This window comes from Protopterus annectens, chromosome 1.part1 (genome assembly GCF_019279795.1).
Source record: "Protopterus annectens isolate FY-2018-M chromosome 1.part1, PAN1.0, whole genome shotgun sequence".
In the NCBI taxonomy this organism is placed as follows: domain Eukaryota; kingdom Metazoa; phylum Chordata; order Ceratodontiformes; family Protopteridae; genus Protopterus; species Protopterus annectens.
Window position 1 is genome coordinate 1,461,713,051 of NC_056726.1, and position 19,058 is coordinate 1,461,732,108.

The following is a 19,058-nucleotide window of genomic DNA, read 5'->3' on the forward strand; positions in this document are numbered from 1 at the left end:
CAACTCAAATGCCCTGGATCAGCTGGTAAACTCACCTACCAGAGGTGAAAACATATTGGACCTGGTCATCACCAACATGGGCAATAGGTGTTCCACACCAGAGGTCAACCCGTCACTGGTTAGATCAGACCATAAACTAATCACTCTGGATGTCCACACCCCACCACCACCTCCAACTAAGGAAACCACAGTAAAAAACTTTTCTAAAGCAAACTTCACCTTACTTAAGACATAGGTGGTAAGTTTCACAGCCTCCACGCTAAAGGATAACGCTGCCCAAGATGCAGAAACCTTTACAAATGCACTCTATGAGCACCTACAAGGATGCATGGATCATGCCATCCCTAGCAAAACCAAGACTCACTCCTCTAAGAGAAGGAAACCAGTTTGGTGGACCCCTGCAATAAACAGGTTATACAATAGAAGAAGGAAATTAGTTCAGAAAAAAAGCAAATCCCAAGAAGGAAAGACATCCCTGATCAGTATCAGTGAGAAACTGAGGTCCCTCATGAAATCATCCAAGGCTAACTTCGACAGAAAAATAGCCAAGGATTCAAAAGATAACAACAAAGCCTTCTTTAGCTATGTTAAGAATCTAAGTGGCAACTCGCAGATATGCACTGAACTAGTGCAAAATAGCACAAAATATACTGAACCTACTGATATTGCCAACATCCTGGCAGATAGATTCAGCGCAAACTTTACCCCCCTCTCACCTCCATAAGGGCCCACAACAATACCGGAAAAGTGTAGTGTCCCAGAAATCGCAGATGCACAGATGAAAACAGCCCTTTCAAAAGCCAAAAACACAGCGTCAATGGGACCAGATGGTGTCCCAGGCTGCGTCTTGCACGAACTACAGAATGAACTAACCCGCCACCTAAACACGCTGTTCAACCTCAGCCTCTCCAGAGGCCATGTGCCCATAGAATGGTGCACAGCAATGGTTATTCCTCTCCACAAAGGAGGGGCCACAACTGACTCCTATCGCCCCATAAGCCTGACTAGCCTGGTCTGCAAGGCTATAGAGCGCGTCATCATGGAACTCATTAACAAAGACATTGGGAACTTCCAAACACTTTACCCGACCCAGTTTGGCTTTGTTATCGGCAGATCATGCCTACTAAACCTGGTTGATTTCTTCGAGACAGTCACCAAGGCCATAGACGAGGGAAAGGTGGTTCACACAGCCTACCTTGACCTCGCCAAGGCTTTCAACACCATTCCCCACTCGGGTATTACAGAAAAACTCACCAGCCTGAACATAAACCCCTACATCATGAGATGGGTTGCCAACTGGCTTACAGACAGAACTCACATGGTAAGAATAGCGGGCTCCAGGTCCGACTCTAAACCAGTCACAAGTGGTGTCCCGCAAGGCTCGGTCCTGGGACCCCTACTGTTCAACATATACTTCTCAGAAGTACAGGCAAACACAGGAGGACTATGGCTAACCAAGTTCACCGATGACTGCAAACTGGGAGCCATAACTGACTCTCTGGCTGACACGGACATCCTCCAAAAGGGCCTTACTGAGACGGACACCTGGTGTCAAAGTCATGGCCTCAAGCTAAATGCCAAAAAATGCATAGTCATCCCATTTGGGAAAAACAAAACACCCACGAATTACCACATAGGTGGCAGCCCCCTTAATACAGAAGAGGTAATAAGAGATCTGGGGACCCAGGTAGATAGTAATCTCTCCTTTGACAATCATATTGTCAATGTAGTTAGGAAATCCTTCTATGTGGCCCATCTAATTACTAAAGGGTTCGCATCTAGAAATAAAGAGGTTATAGTGTCCCTCTACTCGTCACTCATTAGACCCATCTTAGAGTACAATGCCCCATTTAGGATGTACCTCACAAGATACTTCCAACAGCTGGAAAGACCACAAAAGTACCTCACCAAGAGGATTACTGGTCTCAAACATATGTCCTATGCAGCTCGACTGGAAAAACTCCGGCTGTACTCAGTGGCATATCGCTTACTCAGCAGTGATCTCTGCTTGACTTACAAAGCCATGTCCAACTCAGAATTGATGGACATGCTCCATCTAAAGAAATCCAAGTCACTGTGAGCCACATGCTCTAGTGAGCTAAACCTCACCACAACAATAAATAGAACATGCTGGAGGGACAGATTCCTGTCACAGAGAGTCCCCATGCTTTAGAACAAAATTCCAAATTACATCAGGCAGAGCCCCCTCACTAACACTGTTCAAGAGAAACCTTGACGAGTGGATGGGTAACAGAAAATACACCCCTGGGATCACTTCATTGGCTCTGCTTGATAGAGGGTCAGTTAATCAATGGGGCAGTGAAAGCTGACACACTCTGTCTAAGCTTATAAATGCCCTAGGGCAGATAGCCTAGTACCTAACTATGAACCTATGAACAAGTGACTGATGCATCAGATGACATTAAATTGGTACACATCACTTACCTCAGCCTGGCAAAGGCCTTTGACACCATCCCACGCTCTGGCATTGTTGACAGGCTAAAACAATTAAATGTAAATACCAGATAGCAAGCTGACTCACTAATCAAACCCAGTCTATTAGTGTAGTGGGCATGTTGTCATTAAGAAAGGTTGTTACTAGTATAGTTCTTCAGGGATTGGTTATAGGACCACATCTCTTCTCTATTTACTTAATTTAATATCAATGCTGATGTCAAGGACCTGTGGCTGGCCAACCTTGTGCATGACTGCAAAGTTCAAGCTGTCTTAAACTCACAGACTGCCTCCCTGATTCTCCAGGAGGACTTAACATGTACTATAAGCAGTGCCAGGAGCATATGGCCTAAGGCTAAATGACAAGAAATGTAGTCTAGTGTCCTTCAGTAAACATGGGCATCCATGCACCTTCCACATGTCACTCCTCTGAATACTAATACAGTTATTAAGGACCTGGGCAGTTTCATTCAACATGAACTATCCTTTGGCCACCATGTATCTACTGCTCTTGCTAGGAAATCCTTCTATCTAGCCAGACTGATTACCAAGGCTATATCTTCTAGGTTAAGGGAAGTTATTATTCCTCACTACAGCTCCCTTTGCACACCCATAAACACCCCTTTCATTATGTACCTGTCTGAGCATATGGCTCAGCTTGAAAGACCTCGATGTTTCTTCACAAAGAAAGTTAAGAGCATATCTTCAACGTGCTATGCAGACTGCCTTGATTTTTTTTCTTCTCTGTTTCCTATAGACTTTTGAAGAGGACTGCTGCTTTGCTTAAAAAGCCTCAAAAGATCCATTCCTGAGTAATTTCCTACATATTTGCAAAACAAACAACGCTATAAACACTCATTTGAATGAACTAAACTTCTGGTGCGTAAACAGGACCTGCTGGCAGGGCAGATGCCTCTTTTGAGGAAGGCCTCTTGTATGGAATAGACTTTCCCTAACTGTTAAGCAAAATAGCTCCTTGAACCTCTTGAAACACAATCTGGATGAATAGATAGAAAACGGTAAATTCACCCGTGGTCTTCCCGCCCCAAACTCTCATTGAAAGGAGAAGAAATTAGGTAGTAGTTACTTCATTTTGAAGGCTACTGGGAAATGGGATTTTGGCTAGGCTACAAATTTTCTGTCTCATCAACAGCCTAGTATGGACAGATGATCCTATAACTTTATCAATAAAAACATTAGCTGAAAGCTGAAAGGGAGATCTTTAGCAAGGAAGATCCTAGAGCAGTGTTTTTCAAATGGTGAGAATGGTGGGGAGGCCCCTGCCTCTTATAGGGAAGACTCAAGGAGGTCTAGAAATATAATGCACTTAAACCACCATCTATATGATGCAGTGAAAATGCAGTGAACTGAATCCTACAAATCAACAGGTGAATAATAACTGACTAAGCAAAATGTTGGTTATTTCAAGTGTGTGTGTGTGTGTGTGTGTGTGTGTGTGTGTGTGTGTGTGTGTGTGTGTGTGTGCTGGTTATGGCTCAGTCATCATCTAGGCAGCCATGAGTTTTTTTGGCCTTAACCTTTTCCCTATTGGCTGACATGCATGCTTGCAGATTAAAGGTCCTACCATGCCTTTCCCTTTGAGTGTGCTTACTCTTGCACAAGTCCCATGAAGGCTAACTCATAGATGTAGCTTCTCAGAGCTATGGATGGACTCTCCCTAGCCCATATGATGCATGATGTGCACCCCTCTGTCCAGTAGGTGCTAGCACATCATCAGACCAGACTGTCTCCCTCATCCTTCAGTGGGTGACCAACACTGGCTGCTCACTCCCACCCTCTCTTATAGGCTCCTCCTTCATCTGTTTTGCTAGTTGATTCCTGGTTATCTGGGTTACAATTAGTGCATCATCTCTCTTTGCTGTACAGCCAGCAGCAGAATTTCTATCTGTACCTGACCGGGCATATACAACAACAATTGGAACACCCCCCCCCCAGAGGTTCCTCACAAAAAGAATACAAAGCATAAATCACATGGAATTTTCAGACCACCTCAAAGTCTTACCTTTATACTTGGTCCCCTACAAACTACTAATAAGTGATCTATGCTTTGCTTACAAAGCATTTTCTGATACTGTACTCATGGGCTTGCTGCAAATCTGCAAGTCAATACCCAATTGAAGGATCTAAACCTTGTTTGCAACATAAACAGAATATGTTGGAGGGATAGGTATGTGTCCCAGTGACTACATATTCTCTGGAACAGGTTTCCCATCCATGTCAGGCAGAGTTTGTCCCTGACCCTATTCAAACACAACCTGGAACAATGGAATAGGAAGTGGAAATTTTCCCCCGAGCCAGCACCTGTGCCCCTATAAATGCTTGGCCACCTAAACCCAACTATATGCCATTGGATAATTTATCCTGTCCTTTACATATGGTAAACATGGCTAGGCTTAAAAGGCCTCTTAAGGCCATTAACCTAGTAATCACCTATGAACCTATAAGTAATGACAGACGTGAGTTTCACATTTTGTCATTCGATAAATGCTTACCAACACAAACCCTGTTATGCTAGCAATTTTCGATTCTTGGGCTAAGAGGCTGGGAGAGCATTGGAGGTGCAATATGCTGCAATGTATGGTTCTCACAGCAGAAGTACATTTCTAGGTCATTATTTATATTTATGTATTTGTTTTGTTAATCACATGCAGAAATCTGAGGTGTACACATTCATACAAGGTGTGTGTGTGTGTATGTGTGTGTGTTGTGTGCGCGTGTGCGTGTGCGTGTGTGTGAATTGGTTCCAGCATCTCACAGCTGTCATGGTGTAAAGGAAGGAACTGATTGCAGTAAACGGCAGCATCATCGAACGAGCCATGCTCTTTGAGTGTAATCCTTGGTTTACTTGTTTTCTTCACTTATTATTTGGTTGTGAATAAACTGGACAGTTTGAAGTTTATGAGTTTAATGTTAATATTTTAACTATGAACACATTTTTAAGTTAGCTTAGTTTTGCAGGCCCTTGGGTGAGAAATGCACTGTGTTGGACTACAACAGTGTTTTTCTAGCACTTAGTCCAGATGAATAAGGCCATAAGATGGTAATGAGCTGCTTCCTGTAGCACAGGGTTTGATTCCCTCAGCCTCTATTTACTGTGTGACTCTGATCAACCACTTCATCAAACAGTGCTCCAGGGCTGTCCCTGAAAAGGGATACTTGCGACCAGTCAACTGCCCCAGGCTGTTGGCAAATGCATTATACATTGTCTTTTGAATTTCTGGACCCTTCACAAAGCTGCTAATTACTGCTTCAGTATATGCTATTTGACTACAAATCCCATCATATGCATTTTGTAGTTTAAGGGCTTATCATATGCACTTTCAGTCAATGTGAATTTCAATTAAAGAGAAATTTATGGTTGCTTATGCAAAGTCTGTTTTCAATGTGACACTTTCTCTTTGTTTTGTTTAGCACGTGGTTATAAGTATATTTGCTGAAAAAATTTGAAAGAAAAGTTTTATATTAAATCTGAATGTCTATGATCATCCTTCCTTGCTGCTCCATCAGTTGCCCAAGCTATTAATCGAGGCCTGGACACCTAAGATGTAGTCAGGGCTTTGTCTCTTTACACCACCAATGAAGGGGGCCCAGGTACATTACCCTGCCTGAGCCCCATATGACCATGAGTTGGATCTGAATGACCTATTTGTATCTGAATATTCCGAATATGTGAATAGATAGTAGCCACATCAAATGTCTAGATGCATTTATATACAGGTAGAAGACTTATTGGCCCTCAAGAAGTTCAATTGTAATTGCTTTCATTAATGTTTTTATATGTGTGTGTATATTTTAGGTAGTTAGTAGGCTTGCATTCCAGGAGACCATTGAGGAGCCTAGCCCAAATTCCCATTTGCAACAAAGGGCTATCTGGTTAAGTAACTTGCTCAAGGCCAGACAAATGATGGCTGTGGGAATCAAACCCTGTACAACAAGAGCTACAGCTCACAGCCTTAACCCTCTACGACAACCGCCAGATATATATATATATATATATATATATATATATATATATATATATATATATATAAGATTATTTTTGAAGGAAGTTAATCACTCACATCTTCTGCCTGTAAGAACCTTATTCTACAATCTTGGAAGGTATTGCGTAACGTATTTGTCACTTTCATTCTATTGTTAATATTTACTTTTAGTATTAAGGTCCCTGATCTGGTGGAATGTCCTCTAGTGGCATGTTCCAGGCATAGACTTTCAAACAAAACTACACCAAACATTGCCTATAGATCAGGCAGACATCAGCTCCAAGTAGCTTACAAGAAACATAATATAATGACAAGCCATGAAGCCTTAAAACCCAGAAAACACAGGAAAAGTCAAACAGGCCAAACTGTTGCACTTTGTGCATCACAAATCCAACTAGGCAAAGCACAGCAAAGTAAAACAAAGGAAATTAAAGCAAAGTGAAGCAAAACATGCAACAAATCCTAAAAGTCGAGAGAACTCAACTTTATTTAAATGCTACTGCAGTTCATGTTTTCATCTGTAACTAACAGCAGACATATCAGATAACTCATGAAGCCTTTCTGAATAGTTCAGGTTTTCCAGCTCTATGAGTTTTCAAGTAAGGAATCATACTTTTTCAAGTTGTTTAAGGTAGCATGTCCAAAAGCTACAAAATTCAGCATTATATTCAAAAGTGGATCAGATCTATGAAGTATAAAATGGTACAGTGACCTCCCTGGAGTAACTGGGTACAGTGTAGCCTTTGGGAGTAGATAGATTGCAGAATACAATTTTTGGCTATAATAAATATACAGTGGGCAAAATTTAAATTGCTGTCTACCTTTGTCACTATATCTGTATTGATACTGACATTTTTAATAATTTGACCATTTATTTTATTTTATGATTGCAATTTATGTCCCTTTTGCCAAATCTCATGGTGTTACATTTATTGACACTAAGGGGTTAGAGCTCATAACTACAGCACCAAGTATGCATTTTTTTCTAGACCACCTCGGGCATCTTTTTCTTTTTCATCCAATCCCCATTTTGCTTCCAGTTTTCCTCCCTGCCAATAAGCCCGTCCATCTGCATTGCTCTTCATTCAGCGATGGCGTGGCCAAGTGTCGAGAGTGCTGCCATCATTCGCAGGTTCTAGGTATTGTTTACTGCCCTATAACCCCTCCCCTACATGCCTAGCACCATGTTATGACTGCATGGGCTTGAGAAACAATACAGCGCTCCACCCCCAGGCCCTAAGGGGCATGCACTAATTCATCTATCCTGCACCCCCCAGCCTGATGTCTAGTCTCTCTGAGTTCCAGACTACACTAGAACTCCACAAAAAAGACATTAGCATGCGCTGTCCCTTCCAGAGTAGGAATGCCCCATCCTCCCTACTCTGCAAAAGCCCAAGATGCTAATCAAACCTGGGTTGTCTGGGTCATAGTCAGAGCTTTATCCCTGTATGCCATCAGAGCATCCCAGTCTTGGAAACCTTTGCCATGTTATGAATTAATTATGTTATACAATCTGCATTCATCAGCATATCTGGCTATCCATAACTTATTTCCCGTGTTTATGTCTCAGAAGAATAGTCCAAAAAGAGGTAGTTGTAATACACAACCCTCTAAGATACCACTGGCAATCTCTGTTAGAATAGACTAGTAGCCCCCCAAACATATTGTATCTTACCAGATAACCAGTTTTTACCCACTGACTTGTGCCTGGGGAATAGTACTGACCTGCTTAGTGAGATCAGTATAACCAGCATGCAATGGTATCCCTTTAAGTGCATCTTTTACATATTTAGTGAAAACCACATGATTCAAAAGACAGGAGACATTCATACCTTTACTGTTTCATATCTAATAAAGTAGGTCCAATGTACCATTTTTGGATAAGCATTAGGACCCTCTCCATGATTTTACACAGAGTACTGATGAAACAGATTGGTCTAAAATGTTTTGGTTAGATGGCATTCCTCTCCCGTTTGTGAACTTGTATCACAGTTCAGAGTCATTCCACATACTAACATTCTGTTTCATGGGATTGCTACAGATTTAGTTAGAGTTTCCTTGTTTTTATACGGGAAACAGTGGGTATGCTGCCTGATCCCACAGAAGTCTTTTTTCTTTTTTTTTTTTAACATGTGGCAGCAGTTATCATTTCTGTATCAAATCATCTTGAAAGTTACTGCTTTACTCCTTCCGCAGACCTGCATTGAAAGTTACTGCTTTACTCCTTCCGCAGACCTGCATTGAAAGTTACTGCTTTACTCCTTCTGCAGACCTGCATTGAAAGTTACTGCTTTACTCCTTCCCCAGACCTGCATTGAAAGTTACTGCTTTTCTCCTTCCCCAGACCTGCATTGAAAGTTACTGCTTTACTCCTTCCCCAGATCTGCATTGAAAGTTACTGCTTTACTCCTTCACCAGACCTGCATTGAAAGTTACTGCTTTACTCCTTCCGCAGACCTGCATTGAAAGTTACTGCTTTACTCCTTCCGCAGACCTGCATTGAAAGTTACTGCTTTACTCCTTCCGCAGACCTGCATTGAAAGTTACTGCTTTACTCCTTCCGCAGACCTGCATTGAAAGTTACTGCTTTACTCCTTCACCAGACCTGCATTGAAAGTTACTGCTTTAGTCCTTCCCCAGACCTACATTGAAAGTTACTGCTGTACTCCTTCACCAGACCTGCATTGAAAGTTACTGCTTTACTCCTTCTGCAGACCTGCATTGAAAGTTACTGCTTTACTCCTTCCGCAGACCTGCATTGAAAGTTACTGCTTTACTCCTTCCGCAGTCCTGCATTGAAAGTTACTGCTTTACTCCTTACGCAGACCTGCATTGAAAGTTACTGCTTTACTCCTTCCGCAGTCCTGCATTGAAAGTTACTGCTTTACTCCTTCCACAGACCTGCATTGAAAGTTACTGCTTTACTCCTTCCGCAGACTTGCATTGAAAGTTACTGCTTTACTCCTTCCACAGACCTGCATTGAAAGTTACTGCTTTACTCCTTCCGCAGACCTGCATTGAAAGTTACTGCTTTACTCCTTCCTCAGACCTGCATTGAAAGTTACTGCTTTACTCCTTCACCAGACCTGCAATGAAAGTTACTGCTTTACTCCTTCCACAGACCTGCATTGAAAGTTACTGCTTTACTCCTTCCGCAGACCTGCATTGAAAGTTACTGCTTTACTCCTTCCGCAGAGCTGCATTGAAAGTTACTGCTTTACTCCTTCCGCAGACCTGCATTGAAAGTTACTGCTTTACTCCTTCCCCAGACCTGCATTGAAAGTTACTGCTGTACTCCTTCACCAGACCTGCATTGAAAGTTACTGCTTTACTCCTTCTGCAGACCTGCATTGAAACTTACTGCTTTACTCCTTCCGCAGACCTGCATTGAAAGTTACTGCTTTACTCCTTCCGCAGTCCTGCATTGAAAGTTACTGCTTTACTCCTTCCACAGACCTGCATTGAAAGTTACTGCTTTACTCCTTCCGCAGTCCTGCATTGAAAGTTACTGCTTTACTCCTTCCACAGACCTGCATTGAAAGTTACTGCTTTACTCCTTCCACAGACCTGCATTGAAAGTTACTGCTTTACTCCTTCCGCAGACCTGCATTGAAAGTTACTGCTTTACTCCTTCCGCAGACCTGCATTGAAAGTTACTGCTTTACTCCTTCACCAGACCTGCATTGAAAGTTACTGCTTTACTCCTTCCGCAGACCTGCATTGAAAGTTACTGCTTTACTCCTTCCGCAGAGCTGCATTGAAAGTTACTGCTTTACTCCTTCCGCAGAGCTGCATTGAAAGTTACTGCTTTACTCCTTCCCCAGACCTGCATTGAAAGTTACTGCTTTACTCCTTCACCAGATCTGCATTGAAAGTTACTGCTTTACTCCTTACGCAGACCTGCATTGAAAGTTACTGTTTTACTCCTTCCGCAGACCTGCATTGAAAGTTACTGCTTTACTCCTTACGCAGACCTGCATTGAAAGTTACTGCTTTACTCCTTACGCAGACCTGCATTGAAAGTTACTGCTTCACTCCTTCCGCAGACCTGCATTGAAAGTTACTGCTTTACTCCTTCACCAGACCTGCATTTTCTGCTTCTTTAAATGGGTTCACCACTGAGAAACCTGTTCTGTTTAACTCCTTATTTCCTTTTATCCCATTTTACTAGTTGCTGCTTCAGTTTCAAAACTTAAACCATATTCCATGCCACAGTGAATTAAAGCATGTACCTCAAGCACATTAATATTTGGTGCTAATATTTTCTGCCTTGTTCTCTGCCATCTCACTGTAATGAATGCAGCGTAACCTCCCAAGCTGACTCCAGACCCTCAGCCTGCAAATCCAGACAGAGCAGCCATTAAATAGCCACCTGGCAAACAGTGGGGTAGTGTTACCATTGTCTCACCACCAAAATCACTTTCAAGTACTGTTTTATTGTTTTCATTTTTTAACTTCTGTAGCCCTTTATCATTTTTACGAGAAAGTAAGAAAGAAAATATTAATGGCTTTTTTCATGCAGCCCCTCAATCTTTCAGAGCTCCATCATGTTCAGACTCATCAGTCTTTCCCATGAAGAGGCAAACAGAAGGGGAATCTGGCGGTGTAGTGGTGCAGCAGGTAACATTGTTGCCTCACAGCAGCAGGTTCTCTGGTTTGTTTCTCGGCTGGGGTACCTTCTGTGTGGAGTCTGCATATCCTCCCTGCATTCGCATGGGTTGCCTACCCCACTCTAATGACATGTGTCTGGAGTGTTTCTCCCTAGGCCTCTGCTGAAAATGGGCTGTGTCCCACTCAGATTTTCCAGGTAAACAAATGTTAAAATAAATAAAATTTCCTGGTATTCTGGCCAAATTTCCCCTAATCAGTACGCATGCCACCCTATGTTTCCTATGAAAATAGGCCACAGGCCTAGTTTAATTATGTAGATCAAGAGTAAATAAATGACAAACAATATTAGTCAAGTGTTTAACCTGCACCTATCCCAACCTGGTGTACTAATGTGATGATATCTGGTGTTCCATGTTCAGTAAAGGATTATACCTTTCAGAGGACATTACGCTGGTAGAACTAGCCAAGAGGAAAAACATGAAGATGTCAAATGAGTGGAGACATTTTGGAATAGGAAGGCAAATTAAGAGCAGACAGATGGCAGGGTGGAAGAAGGGAGGGATGGTGAGTTATAATACCCCCACAGTGTACTTAAAGGTATGAAGAGTCCACCATGAAAGGAAGCCAGGTGGAGGAAAAATTAACAAGTCTGTGGTACAGAAATGGAGTTGGATTTCAGGACAGCCACAAGGAAGTTTTGCTTCAAAGAATAGTTGGGGAAATCTTGGAATGCTCTGAAAAGCTGGGTGCTGAAGTGTGGCTCCATAATGAGTTGTTAAAAGACATCTGGGACAGATGGATAGGACATCCCAGTTTGGAGATGGCAAACACATAAGTGCAGTAACAACATATAGATAGCCCAGAAAAGGTCAGTAGCTGTCTTCCAGTGATCTTCATGGGATTTGTACTCAGAATTGTAGTGAAGGAATGCTTATTTCTCAGTAAAGGATTACTGAACAATGTACCATGTGTCCTTTCCCTTCTAGAATAGTCCCTCCTCTATCCAGCAGAAGTGTCTGTTTAGATGATTAACATGCTGCCTTTTACCTGAGGTAGATGTTATCCAAGAGAGGTGCCACAACCTTACTTTGCTGACTGATAGCAAGTGTTTCAGATACACGGGGGAATCCTAAAAATCTAGAGGGCTTGTGACAGCATACATTTTACTCTAGATGGCCGTTTGCTATAGTTATTTTCATTCTTAACCAACCTAGGGGGACTACTTGAAGTTACTGAAACCCAGCTTGCTGAAACTTACTTTATCAACCAGTATTTACTAAAATAAAATTTTGGGTAGGTCTTTATTCACTGATCTAACGCTTAGAATAACTTCATTAAAACAATCCTAATAGAAACGCTAATGTAACACAGAGCTTATAGGGGGGAGCAAGCCCTTCTGCACCACCATATGAGGGCTTAACTCTTTTACATTTATGTATCATAACTCTGGCATCCCAAAACCAACTTTTTGTGTTCTCAGAGTAAAATTATATAAGTATATAAATATATATAAGTGGATGTGTGTTAAGGGAAGCAAGGGACCTTGCTCCCTCTTAATACAGTTTTCTACATGTTACACATGTCTACATGTGACTAGAGATTCTACTTTCATTATATTTACTTTGCCACATATTAGATAGTAGGGACTTCAGTGAAATGACATTTCAATAAATATCAGTTTATCACTGGACTTCAGTGAGTTGGAATTGAATACATTCAGGCGACCCAAATCTAGGCTATGTAATGTCTTGTGTGATTGATCCAGCCAGAAATTAGTGTACTGTCAAGTGACATGTCTTCTAGCTATGTGTAGTTTTTAAAGATGGATCCAAAAGGTCAGAATCTCAGCAACATGGTGGAAGTAGTGACCTCACAATACACTGGGCGTTTACATGGCAGAAGATGACAATGCATTGTCTCACTCCTGTTTGAAGGGAAGATTGCTATGAATATGTCTGTGCTGCCAACTAAGGAATATTATATGTATGTGCAACAAGGGGCACTGAAGGACAAATCACCTACTGGCAGCATGACCTGTGCCACTTATTTTATTCAAGTGAACTGGATCTTACCATGTATCAGCATTCTCTCATGTAAATATATGTTTCTTGATTTATTAATTAATTTAATTAGTTCCACTCAGTAAAGGTTAATTTGCAGCACAGTGGACAAAGGATACACAATAGAAAACAAGAGTCACTTAACCTAAACAGCATGTGTTGTGGATATGGCAGAAAATTGCAGCGCTCAGAGAAAACCTCACTGTGGACAGAGGAACAACATGCAGATGCCAATCTGGACAGTGTTCAGAAGTACAGCCTGGTCACAGTTAAGAACCAGCGGTATTACACAAGGTATCATTGTAATGGCATTGTACTGCCCAGGACATCCATGTCACATCTGGTAGCTCTGTGGCCACCTTTGTCCTTACCTGGTTAGTTTTTGAAAGTCTATTCCTGCAGTGCTCTACAGGGGAGCAAAATCCAAATCAGAAAACCTAATGCTAAAAATACAAATCAGTTACAGGAAAAACATGTGACAGGACTGTTACATAATGCAGTCCAAGATTATAGAATAAACTTCCCATTCAAATCAGATGCCCATCATTAATTTCCTTCATAAATAAGCTTGATATGTAAGCAGAGACATGCAAACAGACACACACACACACACACACACATATAAGGTATGTAGAAAATATTATTATGGTGCACTGTTATTGCATTCCAGCTTGTTGAAGGACAGTAGATAATAATCTTCATAATCAAATCTATGAACCTATAAGTACCATTCTGTTGGTTAATAGGTTTATTAATTTCTTCTATACTGCTCTGTGCCTGAAAGAGTTGTCGCATGGTTGGCAAATAACAAAACCAACAGTGATTCGCTCAGCTGGTTAAAACACTAAACAGAAAACTGAATCTCACACTTCAGGTAACATAGCAGAATATGATCAGAATGCATATTACAAAACATAGATAAACAAATCTTAAATCACCTGTTTTCCCCTCCAAAACCTCAAAGCATTTCTCAGTTTTCATGCGTTATCATCTTAGCAGTGTAGTCTGTTTCAAAACAAAAGTGATGTGATGCTTAAAGGGAAGCTCAGCAGACGTTTTCAAGAGATGCAGATACCAGAAGGATGCATTAAAAACACATACTTACTTTTAACAACATAATGAGAAACATCTGTATGCATGTCTAGGAAAATATCTGACACCAAGGGCTTTCAAAAATGTCATTCCAGGTGTTCATGCTGAAAGTACTTTTCCACTCCCCTTATTGAATTGCTCTTTTATCAGTGTAAAGTGAGGGCTATAAAAATTAAGATAAGTACAGTTTGTTTTGAATGCTGCAAGTTTTAAAATATTATAACAGCTGGAAATTCTGTTTGATGAGGAAGTGCCATTCTCTGAGCAGATTTCCTGTGCTGTGAAGATGACTCGTTATAAAGTCAAAACTACTGTATCATCCCAAAGGAAACAGGTCATGGGCTTGACCTGGACTACCTAATTAGCAAATTCCAAAAAAAAAAAAAAAAAAAAAAAAATATATATATATATATATATATATATATATATATATATATATATATATATATATACAAATATAAATATAATATACAGGTTTACTATCACATGCTTGAAACCTATAATCCTGAAATGCAAAATCACTGCAAAATAGTATAGTTGACCAAAATGCTGCAGACCACAATTTCGAACTTCTGGACTAAGCACCCTTTGCAGGACCCATATTATGACTTATTCATGGGTTTACACTGATAACTATATCCAGTTCTCAGGATCTGTAGACATTGTAGTTTTATAGCGTTTATACAGTGTTACTGGGATTATACATTTCAGGACTGTGGGCTTGAACCTTTATAGGTTCATAGGTTCATAGGTAGGTACTAGGCTATTGGCCCTAGGGCCTATATAAGCCTAGCCAAACAGTATCCTAGCTTTTGCCACCCAAGAAAATTATTTTCCTGTACCCCTGTCAAGCAGAGCCACAGAAGTGATCCCCGGGGTGAATTTCCTATCTCCCATCCAATCATCAAGATTTTTCTTGAAGAGTGCTAATGAGGAGCTTTGTTTGATATATATATATATACATATATATATATATATATATATATATATATATATATATATATATATATATATATATATATATACACACACACACACACACACACACACACACACACACACACACACACATATTTCCTCCCCATCACAGTGTCTTATAATGCTATGCTGTGGAGAATTTTTTTAGATAAACTATGCATTTTCTGCTCCAGTTTGCTTATTTATATTGCCTTTGTTTAAAGCATTTCACCTTTCGAAAGGAGCTATCACAAGTGATGTAAAACAGACAGTAATGTACTTAATGCTGATACTGCAGACTTCATAAAAGTGTGTTTGGAGGGAGGGGACTTAATACATCTAAAATTTAAATTCTCAGGAAATTCAAAACTGAAATGCCTACCGATTGCACAATGTGTGACTTTTAAGAAAGTTAATCAGACAATGCTCCTTGGTTTCCTCCTGAAATAAACACCCTTGTACTTAATATGTTTATCAGGTTAACAAATCAATTAAAAAAATTAAAACAAAAGTACTTAAATAGTATAATAAGCTGCAGATCACTGGGAGTCCTAATGTGTTTTATCTCAGTTTGCAGTGGATTACATTGATGTTTGCATATGTAGAAATTGCATTTCTATTTAGTTTTATTTGATTTTATGCTTTATTTGATATCATCCCATCACAATAATGTTTGTAATACAAAATGTCATTACTTAGTTAAGTAACTCTGACTATAATTTTATTATACTGTTTGTTGATATCATAGCCTTGCAGGGTAAAATGGAGGTCATGTTTTCTTCTGAAACAAGACTGATCAACTCCTACAAATTTGAACATTATTTTGAAAAATGGTGCTTTTTAGCAAAAAAAAAATTCTCTGAGTAATAGCAACCTCAGAAGGGATAAACATGTTTAACAAAACAAACGTTTTTATAAAAATAAAGTACTGTAGCACATAAACCACTTAGAGAATGCCTCCAACACACACACACACACACACACACACACACACACACACACACACACACACACACACACACACACACACACACACAGTGACTCATTGTTCTTGAGCTTGTGAATACAGACTTTTTTACCTAGTAGACCTTATCTGGCTACCAGAAGCATAAAGATATGACAGAGATAGAGACAGAGTGGCTGATTAATTAGTATAAGGAATGTTTCTGATATACACATTTTATGTTAAGAATACAAGATGAAGTTTAGGATTTTGCTCTATGTCACACATTTCTAGTCCAATAAAAAGCACCCTACCCCCATCTTTTTCCCAAAACGCAATGTAGCAATTTAGGGGTCAAGGGCTGTAACAATACCTCACTACAGGGTTATTATCTGTCTCTCTTTGAGAAGGACAGTCCTTTGGAAAGTTGTGTCCTGTGGAAAAAAAATCTAGAACTCTAAGACTGCCCTACACATCAGTTTCTGCACAACAGGAACACACAGTGACTATCTTTCACATAAACCTATACAGTATAGAAAACACAAGATTGGTATGGAAAAGTATCACTTCTTGGGAAACCATTACCCTCTGTGCTTAGTTACCCATCTTGCATTTTCAGCTTGCTGTGATTTACTAGTCTGATTTCTTTTTAAGACACAAACAAAAAGCAGTAGGTTAGCATAATGGTTAAGGTGCTTACCTTACAGAGATGTAGGGTTTCAGTCTCACATGTGGTAATTGGGAAGGCTTCAAATAGCCCACAAGAGCAGTTAGCCTTGTACAAATATATGAACCTATGAAATAGTTTTAAAAAGTCTCTACAACAGGGTATCTAGTGAAGCTCACTGACAGTACTGGAAAAGCTACAGGCAAAAACTAGGAAGACAATATGAACTGAACTTTAATGCAGTTTGAAATAAGAAAATCAGCACATATGAATAGCAGAATGCTATGGCTACTTTATACTGAGCAGTATTATATATCTGCATGGTAACAATGTATAATACTTAGTAGCAAAGTATATCTGCATGGTAACAATATATAATACATTTTAGCAAAGTATATCTGCATGGTAACACTGTATATTTAATACGTAGTAGCAAAGTGTGGCACAGAAAGGTACTCTAGGTAACAAAGAAATACTCTTGTGACTTTTTTTGTCATTTGTCTTTTTTAATTAAAATGTTCCTTATATTTACATCAAGCATTCAAAAATATATTTTACAATCCTGAATTATATTTTCGATTTTAAGTGTCATGAAAGCAAAACATTAAGAATCATTGTTTTGATATTTCCAGAGAAGAAAGAAAGAAATTTTGTTTAGACCTGATAATGTCAATGCATTACAATGAAAACAAAAGCATCATGGAGATTTACGTATAAAGTAAACCAACAGATATTTTTTAATAAACATTTTTTAAAAATGCAGTATTTAACAAGATATCTTACCTTGTCACAAGCATTTCTTAATTAAAAATACATTGTCTGGAATCATCAGTATGCCCACACAGTGAGCACAGAAATTCTTAAATGTAAATGTTTGTGAAATTAATATTTGTTAACTGTTGCTGAATTCAATAATTGACTGCAGTTAAAGAGTTCAAGTCCACATAATGGTGTAAAGTTGGTAAGAGTCAGTACTGGTGCACAAATTACCTTATTTGCCAGTTGTAAGATTTGACAATCTGGTGGCTGAGCCTGGCAGGTGTGGCAGTGTGGTATGGCACAGTGCACACGGACAGGGCATCCCTGGTAAATGTCTATAAGGGGCACTCAGCTGCATAGCAGGTACTCGCGGAATGTCCTGAGAACAATGCTGAAGATGAAGATATCCAACTGGTAGGGTGGTAACTGCATCTGTAGATGGCATGACGGAGGGTGTGCCAATGACAGGAGACAGGGACTGCACCAAACTGTGGATGCCAGTTGCTGGCATAGAAGGCAGAGCTGGACTGCACCTTGCTGGTTGGTTATGGTGCCTCCCATAGATGTCACTAACCAGTTTCTTCATCTCTTCTAGTGAGCCTGTAAGCATGAGAATGTAATTTCTCGCTAGCATCAGTGTGGCCATCTTAGAAAGCTTTCTTACCGAAGGACCATGTGAATAAGGCATGACTTCCCGAAGTCCATCCATGGCTTGGTTCAGGTCATGCATGCGCCTGCGCTCTCGGCTGTTTACCTTTAACCTCAGTTCATGGACATCATCATCTGAGAGCTCTCTCCTGGCTTTGGTTTTCCCTTCTCCTTTTGCTGACCTCACATAAGGCTCCTCTTTGTGGTTTTTGGAACGCTTGCAGAAATCATCAAACATGTTATTGGACAGAAAATCTGAAGATTCCTCTCCCAGCTCAGGAGACGATGCTCTGCTTGACAGAGAGCTTGTGTCTGAGTCCATGTTTTGCACAATAAAGCTTCTGTATGCTATAAAGTTAACAGAATGGTGAACTTTGACAAGTACAATAATATTTTCCCCGTTAGCCAGAAAATTGGTACTATTGTTTCTTTCTGTTCCTACTTTTCAAGTTTAGGAGTTCTGAATGGTAACGGTGATAAACCCCACTGAAATGTTGCAAGTGACCTCTGTGTAGTCTGTCAGAAATAAGGCTGCAGCAGAGGGTGCATTTATATAGTCCTTATACACAAGGGACAATAGAACTGCATAATGAGACCACTGTGACATTCAGTCACTAAATAGCTGTCACGGCTCATTCAGTTAGTTTTTTTTTCCACTTTCTTTCTTTTTTCAGTAGCTGTTAACCATTTCACTGCATAACTGTGCAGCTTTTGAAACAATTATCACTGCCCCCACTGCTATAAACTTTACTAATAACAATTAAGCATTTTTTTTAAATACTTTTTATGAGATTATAATTTTTAAAGGAGTCAAGAACTGATAACATATATGACCAAGAACTATGGATAACCTGTTAGTGAAG

The 19,058-nt window shown here is 40.1% G+C and overlaps 1 protein-coding gene across 1 annotated transcript; it reads right to left on the reverse strand.

Moving 5' to 3' along the window:
- Positions 1-17,759: 17,759 nt before the first annotated feature.
- Positions 17,760-18,649, reverse strand: LOC122813810 (oligodendrocyte transcription factor 3-like). The gene has a single exon (XM_044086338.1). It carries the CDS (start codon positions 18,515-18,517, stop codon positions 17,780-17,782), a length of 738 nt encoding a protein of 245 aa, XP_043942273.1. The 5' UTR covers positions 18,518-18,649; the 3' UTR covers positions 17,760-17,779.
- Positions 18,650-19,058: the final 409 nt, after the last annotated feature.